This window comes from Elaeis guineensis, chromosome 11 (genome assembly GCF_000442705.2).
Source record: "Elaeis guineensis isolate ETL-2024a chromosome 11, EG11, whole genome shotgun sequence".
NCBI classification, from domain to species: Eukaryota; Viridiplantae; Streptophyta; class Magnoliopsida; order Arecales; family Arecaceae; genus Elaeis; species Elaeis guineensis.
In genome coordinates this window covers 119,215,708-119,223,838 of record NC_026003.2, presented here as the reverse complement: position 1 = coordinate 119,223,838, position 8,131 = coordinate 119,215,708, and the positions used below count along the sequence as shown (strand labels likewise).

General features: G+C 36.9%; 1 protein-coding gene across 3 annotated transcripts; it reads right to left on the bottom strand.

Moving 5' to 3' along the window:
• Nucleotides 1–714: 714 nt before the first annotated feature.
• Nucleotides 715–7,570, bottom strand: LOC105053815 (uncharacterized). Of its 3 annotated transcripts, XM_010935115.4 has the most exons (7): nt 7,414–7,570; nt 6,242–6,377; nt 4,782–4,882; nt 2,791–3,323; nt 2,515–2,706; nt 1,457–1,589; nt 715–1,053 (listed from the first exon to the last, which is right to left on the bottom strand). In XM_010935115.4, exons 2-7 carry the CDS (start codon nt 6,314–6,316, stop codon nt 1,014–1,016), a joined length of 1,074 nt encoding a protein of 357 aa, XP_010933417.1. In that variant the 5' UTR covers nt 6,317–6,377; nt 7,414–7,570; the 3' UTR covers nt 715–1,013. The 3 variants fall into 3 exon arrangements, with proteins under 3 accessions (XP_010933417.1, XP_010933418.1, XP_019709099.1); XM_010935116.4 differs by lacking the exon at nt 4,782–4,882 and having other exon boundaries at nt 2,791–3,319; XM_019853540.3 differs by lacking the exons at nt 4,782–4,882; nt 7,414–7,570 and having other exon boundaries at nt 6,242–6,375.
• Between the last annotated feature and the right edge of the window lie 561 nt (nt 7,571–8,131).

Here is an 8,131-nt window from a genome sequence, read left to right as displayed (position 1 = left end):
AAACTAGTAAAGCATAACACGTAAGATGAAGAATACAATGGCAAGAAAACTGCGGTTTGAGCCTTCGAACATATGATACATTAGGAAAATAATAAACTAGAGGTGAGTACCAATAAATTAGGGGTGTCGATGAGCCACCAGTGACTACAATTCTAAATATAATAACCTTTCTTACAAAAATATTCTTGAATTAACATAATTAAAACTTATTTTCTGATTTAGTAGTACATTATGCATTGCTATTCATGAATACTCATGAATAATAAATTAACAATCATATGTCAATAGCGACGATTGGTTTGTTGTTATTAAACTTTAAAAGAAAATGGTTGCCTCTATGAGGCGTCTCCTTTTCATTTTCTATATTTTGATTCTCTAATTCTTTCCAACTTTTAATTCAATTTCATAATCTCTTCCCTTAGTTAATAATCATGGCTAGAAGATTTCTCTGGGAGTATAAGACGTAATTAATATAATAGTTCTATAACACCCCGGTCACATTATTAATAAACCGAAAGAACTAGCAATCCTTGCAAAAAATTGTAACATAAAACAGTCCATAATTTACTGTTCCTATTATTTTTTAAAAACAACAAATTAGTCCGTTGTCAAGCCATACGAGCACCAAAAAACCAATAGTTCACCATCATGATATAGTTTCTTCTGTCAACTACAGCGACTAGAACTGCCAGACAATGCATCAAATGCACCAAGTTTAAAACGAACATCATCATGCTCCAAAGAAAAATTGTTCCGTTCAAAAACTACACGTTATTCAATAATCCTGTCTCGAGCTATTGGTGATAAAAGTCCCAGAACAGAAGAAACACATGCAGAGCTTATCTCGGATCTTAAGTTTTGAGGTACAATTGGACCTCAAAAGAAAAAGTTTTGAGGTACATTATCTTAAAAGCAGCAAACACGCTGACAAGAACCTGCGCCAGCATTACTTCCAAGTTTGATACAATTGCAGGGTTGGCCCAACCATGATGCTATAATCAGCAATAGCAGTGTTACTGGTGAGAATTTCTCCGAGACTGCTCCAACAGGTACCTGCAAAATAAAACAAGTGAAAATTGTAGGCCAACAGATCACCTAGAGGTACTCCTAGTCTTGAGCATGGCAATAAGTCTAAAGTTGAATTTCACTCATGAAGAGAAGAAATTGTAATGTGGTCATTTAGGATAAGTGCAAAGGCTGAATAATCAAATTCAACATCAGTACCATGCCGGGTGGGGGGGGGGGGGGGGGGTGGGCGGGAACACATTTGACAGAATATGATTTGATGTTAGACATGGAACCAGTTAACCACGCATCAGGATCCAATCATATCCAGATGCAAGGTAAAACTGCTTCCAATATGGATAAGGCGTAGACCACATGGCACTAGAAACACTTCCACAATCGAATTTCCAAAAAATGTATAACATGTGATCTGAAAATGATAAATTCTTGCCTGCCAGTATGGAAGCCTGCAGAATACCATGCATTCAGAACAACGGCGAGATCAGTCTCCGGGCCGACGCTTTCTGACCCTTTGCACTCTTGTATACCTGAGTTCTCGGATTTATCCTTTCCCATTTCCTTTCCTATGTTCACAACAATAAAGCAGCATTCATGGAAGTTTTGTTACTTATATAAAGCATAACTTGCATGAGAAGTAAAAAATGACCACAATCAGGTTAACCAACGGAGGTATAGTATAAATTTGAAGAAATTTTTGCAAAATAATTTAAGATATGATACATTTGATAATGATTAAGCCACATCCAGTAATGTAAATATCTAATAACAACCAATACAAAGAAGTGAACACCAGCATGGCCATTGTCAAAAATTCTGATGCATTTGAAATTCTTGTGCTTTCTTGCAAACTAGAGTTTCACATCTGGAGTAGGTCCGCATATTACATAGAGTTAGATAGTAGGAAGCAGTATGCTTAGGATAGAATTTAATTTGCATAATCTTACTTCATTACTTATGAGCTGTATAATGCAAGAATTTTCAGTTGCATCCTCTCTTTGTACATCATTATATGGGCATGTGCGAGCCTTGGCTACAACTTATTTCTATCTTCTAGGAAGAGTGATTTTAGAACAAGTGGTTGTTGGGTAGAATGAATATCGATCCCGCACGGTCACATGCCCCTGGCACTGAAGCTGGTGATATTTAGTCACATAATGGACTAGATAGATCTAAAATTACTCTTAAGGATGGTCAAGTACCCTCCTAATATAATAACCCCGCCTAAATGCATCACAGATTCAAGATGCCCCGATGGGCTGGCACTGAAGCTGGTGATATTTAGTCACATAATGGACTAGATAGATCTAAAATTACTCTTAAGGACGGTCAAGTACTCTCCTAATATAATAACCCCGCCTAAATGCATCACAGATTCAAGATGCCCCGATGGGTTTATGAATAATTACAGCCGATAAAGAAATCCATCTATCTCTTCCAATATAACTTCTAGCAAACTTAATTGAAGCTGTCATAGCAATCCAAACCTACCTTCACAGACACTAGAAGCTGCAGATAGTTCTGTCTTCGTTGAATTTATTGCTCTTTCAGCAGCTATCATTCCTGCTTTTACAACTTCATCATCTGCATGAGTAGATTGTTTTGCAGCATCCATTGAGTATGATGCGCCAATAGAACAAGTTCCACTTTGAGCAGGACACCCAGCACCAGAGGCATGAGCACCTAATGTGAACCACAGTTTTAGCATGCAACTGAAAAATTTTTAGAGACACGGAGATAAAGGGCCAAGAAGAAAGAGTATGTCACCAGGAAATAGATTTGCCTGAGATACAGAACAGCCTGCAATCCATGGTGGGCAACAACCATAGCCTCCAGATGACAAACCACCAACCACACAAGCAGATATTGGAACAGCTACATAATGACATGAGCACAGGGAGCATGGATGCTGTTGACCATATTCAGAGGCATTACATGCATTAGATGCAGGAACATCATGCATCTGAGATGTGAAAGATTGAACTGTCGTTTGGTAATTCAAATAATTTTTATCCCGAAGTTGCTCGACAATCTTCTGCTTCTTCTCCTCAAGTTCATAATACTGTCTTAACAGTTCATTAAACTCAGTGCTTTGCTGATCAGAATAACCATCAATCTTTCCATCAGTATAGAGGGCGCCTGACGAACATGGGTAAGATTCTGTGGCACAGAAATCCATGCCCAGATTATCTTTTTGATCTGGAAGATCTTCAGCAGTTACTTCATTGCAACAGCAGGATACATGAACCTCTGCTGCACCATTGTTTATGTTATTGATATCATCATCCGGCTCTATCTGTCTTCAGATGAAATGCATAACAGAAGAATAATTAATATAAACTACACAACATAATGTGAATGACAAAGATTTAAAGGCAACTTATAATTATCTAAAGAAGATATTTTTGGGTTTTATAATAAATTTCAAAGGAAAACCGGAGTACCAGGCTAGTTTTAGAATCATCATACATGGCCACACTCTTGCAACATCAAAATGCAATGATTCGTACTTCAACAGAAAATATCCCGGCATTGTTCTGTACTCGAAATCACTTAAAAAGGAGAATTTCTTGATGTGATGGGGTTTCCTTCACTTTCATAGGCAGATGAAGTGAGTTGGACACTCCATCAACCAATCAGAAAGCCAATCAGTATGTGGTTTGGGCTTGTACACTAGCATGCATTATTTAACCAGCGGACCCAATTTGTTAGAGTTGAGCAGTGCAAACCTAAATTATATGCTATGAAACTCAAATGGTATTGTATGTTCCAAAGTCCAACAAAGTCAAGGTTTATTTAACCTGAATCCAGGTTTAGACTTTAAACAATACCATTTGAAACTAGATTGTCATTGGGCCTCATTCATCTAAACAGTTTTCTCTTACAAATCTGGGTAGACAAGATACAAGTTAAGTGGTGTCAATTTGACACGAGAGAAATGGGTCTGCTTGCTTCTAAAACAACCCAAGGCAAAGGTTAGCTGTTATAATTAGTCATCTTTTATTTACAGACCATGCAATAAGCCAAAGGTTCTCTGTCTTCATTGAATCCCAAAGTCCAGTCTTGTGTTACAATAATTCTATTCTAATCCACTACTGGGTTGTCATATTGCCCAGACATTATTCAATTTTTTAATAGAAAATAAGCTCCTAATTTCTTTCAATCAGAGGTTACCCCTTCAGAGGGATAATTAAAGCCAATCAGGTGGCCATGGGCAAACAAAATGAATAGAATAAAAACATGATCAGAATTGTTAAATAAGTAAAATCTCTGTACAAAGAATCTAAGTTGTATGGACAGGTTCACCAATTTACTGATCCATTAACTGAGACCATGACCGCTGGCCATCCAGAAAGGTTACACTGAAATGACACTAGTGCAGCCAAACATAAATGCCATCATAGGTAAATGCATACTCACTATTTATAATTGTTTCATTGTTGCATTTGGTGGCTATATTCAGTAGAAAAACTGAGAAATCAGGAGTGAAGTCCAAAAGAAACTTACAAGACTTCCTCTATATCATAAGATGGACAGAAAGAATGATATTTACGGTCAATGAAGTAGCACCATAATAATGCAGTGACATGATGCATTCAGAGCTCTTTGTTTCTGGCAAAATATATATATTTTTTTAAATATTCTTTATGGTTTATAAGAGAAACAAAAAGTTAAACAGAAACTCATGAATATGATGATATATTTCGATAACATTAAAGGTATAATACATCTGCATGAGAAATCAATATTTAACATACTCTGCTGTCTTTTCGGCAGGAACAGGTTCATCTCTATTACTTTCAATTGTTTGTTTTCCTTCCTTCAGAAAAGTGCCTTGGCACTCCTTACCATGCATTGCCTGACATACAGCAGTGACCAATGAAAGTTGAAAACTGGGCCAAACTAAGGCATGATACATGGATTTAGCAAAATTGGATTTATGTTTTACTATTTAATTCAAATAGGCATTGCTAAATATCCACAATGTTGTTGAAAAAAAAAGAAAAGGGCATTTTTGCATGAATATATATATATAGAAGAATGCGTACAAAGAAATATTAAAAAGAAAAAAGTTAGGCCAAATTAAGGCATAACAAATCAAGCACAAATTGGAATCACATGTTACTATTTATTCAAATTAGCCACTGTTAAAATGTCAATTTATCGAAAATATTGCATGAAAATAAATATGAAGAATAAGAAGAAGAAACATAATTACATAGATCCAATGCGAATCAGATGCATGCCTCTTAAACCATTAGACTAAAGGAATTTCTCACTTTTAAGAACTTAAAATATGAAATTTGATTTTCTTTTCACCAGTTTAAGTTCATAAACCAGTATGAGCATTTTGTGGTTAGAGATTAAGAACTCCAATTTGATAATCTTTTTTATCCCTTATGATCTCGTTTCAATTAAATGGACAACAAGTGACATGTACCCATTTTATTATACCGAGTTTTCATGGCATATAAAGAACATTTTTTATGGTTCGAACTTCTAAAAATGTTGTAGACAAAAAGGCTTTTTTTTAATGATTATGGTTTTAATTAAATACCCCTTCACCACAGCTCACACAAAAGAAGATCTGATTAAGAACACATCAGCTCATTTCAAAAAAGCTACTTTACCATCATTAGATTATTGTTTATGTAACATGAGCAAACAACAAACAAAATCAAATATAATAAAGATGGTGAGGAATAAAACAAATGCCAAATTCTCATCAATGTAAACTACAATTATACAGTTCCAAAGTCCCATGTGTAGTGGTGGCGAAAATATTTCTTCCATGTGGATATAAGAATTCCTAGGGTAACTCCCGAACCTAGAGCTGTCACATTTCTGGCAATAAACTCTAAACCACAATCTTGAGCCTCTCTTTTTGTAGTCATGTCTTAAATCTTCTTCCTCTAATTTTTATAGTCTCTAGTTTCCTCCTCTTTTTTCTTTTCTTTTTTTTCTTTTTTTTTTTTTGTTTTGAGAGGGCGCCCCCGGGGGGGGGGGGGGGGGACAACTGACAAGAGGACAGATTATTCTGTAGCACGAGCATGATGAACCTTTATTTCAAAACCTCTCTCTCTCTCTCTCTCTTCGCAGAGAAGTAAAAGGGGATTAACCTTGGCTGCTCAAAAATTGAAAATTAAACAGAAAACAAAGAAATTCATCAAACAGAGTAAAAAAGTAGGGGAAAAAGAGGGTCAAAGGGAGGACAGACCTTGTAGGTGGCCATGGCATGATCAAAGGCATTAATAAGGGCAGAATCATCCCATAGATCAGTTCCCTTTCCCATGTTTTCTCCTCTCTCCCTTCTTCTCTTTGCTTGGCATGAGATTTTATATTGTTACATATATCTGGCCAGGATAAACAAACAAGAGCATGTGAGCCTTCTTTCACGGACCCAACTTTCTCCCAACCAAACAAGGCATTTATATTATATTAAAAGATGACATTTTTGAAATTTAAAGGATTCCATGTACCAATGTATTTCTTTTTGTTTTTTTAGAACTATGTATCCATTTATTTCAAAAAAACCTTCTCTTGGCCACTGTAAAAGAAGTTATTTGAACAAGATGGCTTTAGTGAATACAAGAGCTCCATTCCTATATTTGCAAATTTTGTTCCTTTTTCTTCATACATGAAGATTCTCATCTTTACGACACTTAATATATTGCTCCAATTCCACTACATAGAGTATATATGATCCATCCTAGACATTGCAATGCTATATATGGTTGAAAATCTAGATTCAAAAAGCTTATACACTCATTCAAAACGATAAGCCAGGTGTATTAGGAACCCAAGGCAAACTATTCCCTGAATCCAATGATATTTTTAAAGCAAAAAAGGCAAATTTAATTGACATCTTTCTTTTCCTTCTCCATGCAAGTCCTGCAATCCACGGTACTTCTATTACAAGAATTAACCATATCAACGAAAAAAGGACTCTTCACATATTCAAGAGATCTCCAAATGGTACACGATGAACCACCATGAACGTCATCTCCCAACGGTATTACCAATCCCATGAAATCAAGCATGCAATGCAACCCACCCTACCACCCACTATGTCTGTGACGACTCAACAAGATCAAGCATCGAACACCATCTCCCTCAATTCCACCCAAATCACTACAACATCCCAATTTTCCTTCACGAAAATGGAACCCGAGACCAAAACCCTAGCCTAAACCCAGCAACAGTAAAACAATAACGGAACCAAAAGATCTAGCTCCAAAGATCGCAATCAGAACTCACAGATCAAACGAAAACAGACGTCGATCCTATCCACGATGAACTTCATAACAAAACTAAATGTTTACGAGATGGGAAGCAAGAACGAACCTTCAGTCCACAGAGAATGAGAGCTAGAGATCAAAGAATCGATACCTTGGGCTGTTCGCGATTGTTAAATACTTCATCGCAGCGAAGAAGGCCTCCATTTACCTCCGTGTTCTCTGTGGGGGTTTGGAGGTTTCGGACGCCGGGGTTCCAAGAAGAAAATGGGAGCGAGTTGTTGGGGTTTTTCCGTTTTTTTTGCCCTTTTTGGTGCACCCCTCGGCGGTCACCGCCGAGAGGAGGCACGTGCTGGGGACGTGCGGGGGGATTTGGCTTCGAGAATGAGTTAGCTCGTTTCTTTCGGTAGAGGTTGGGTTGGACTCAACCCCCTGCCCGACCGGCCCGTTGATTAAAATTGGAGTGAGATTATATAAATTTAAATTGAACTTGGATTTTAACAAATACTAATCCGATTAATGGAGAAGTCTTCAACTCAACTAACCTGACCCGGACCTAACCCTACCAGGCACAACCCGTTATATAACTTAATAAATAATTAATATATGTTGTCAATTTATATTCATGCTTCACAAAAGAAAGAAAAATGCTGCTATGATGATCCAAAGGTCAGTATCGTCATTTTCTTTTACAAAAAGATTTGACTGTTCGATTAAGAAAGAATGGTCGATGGCGCATCGGTTGTTCCTGCAGCCTCGTGTTTGGTGTAGATAATTGTTTCAACATCCAGGGGCAAATTAGTACTTTCCTACCGGATATCATTTTTTTTTGTTATCCAAAAGTGATAGCTGGACATCAAACACAGAGGCGT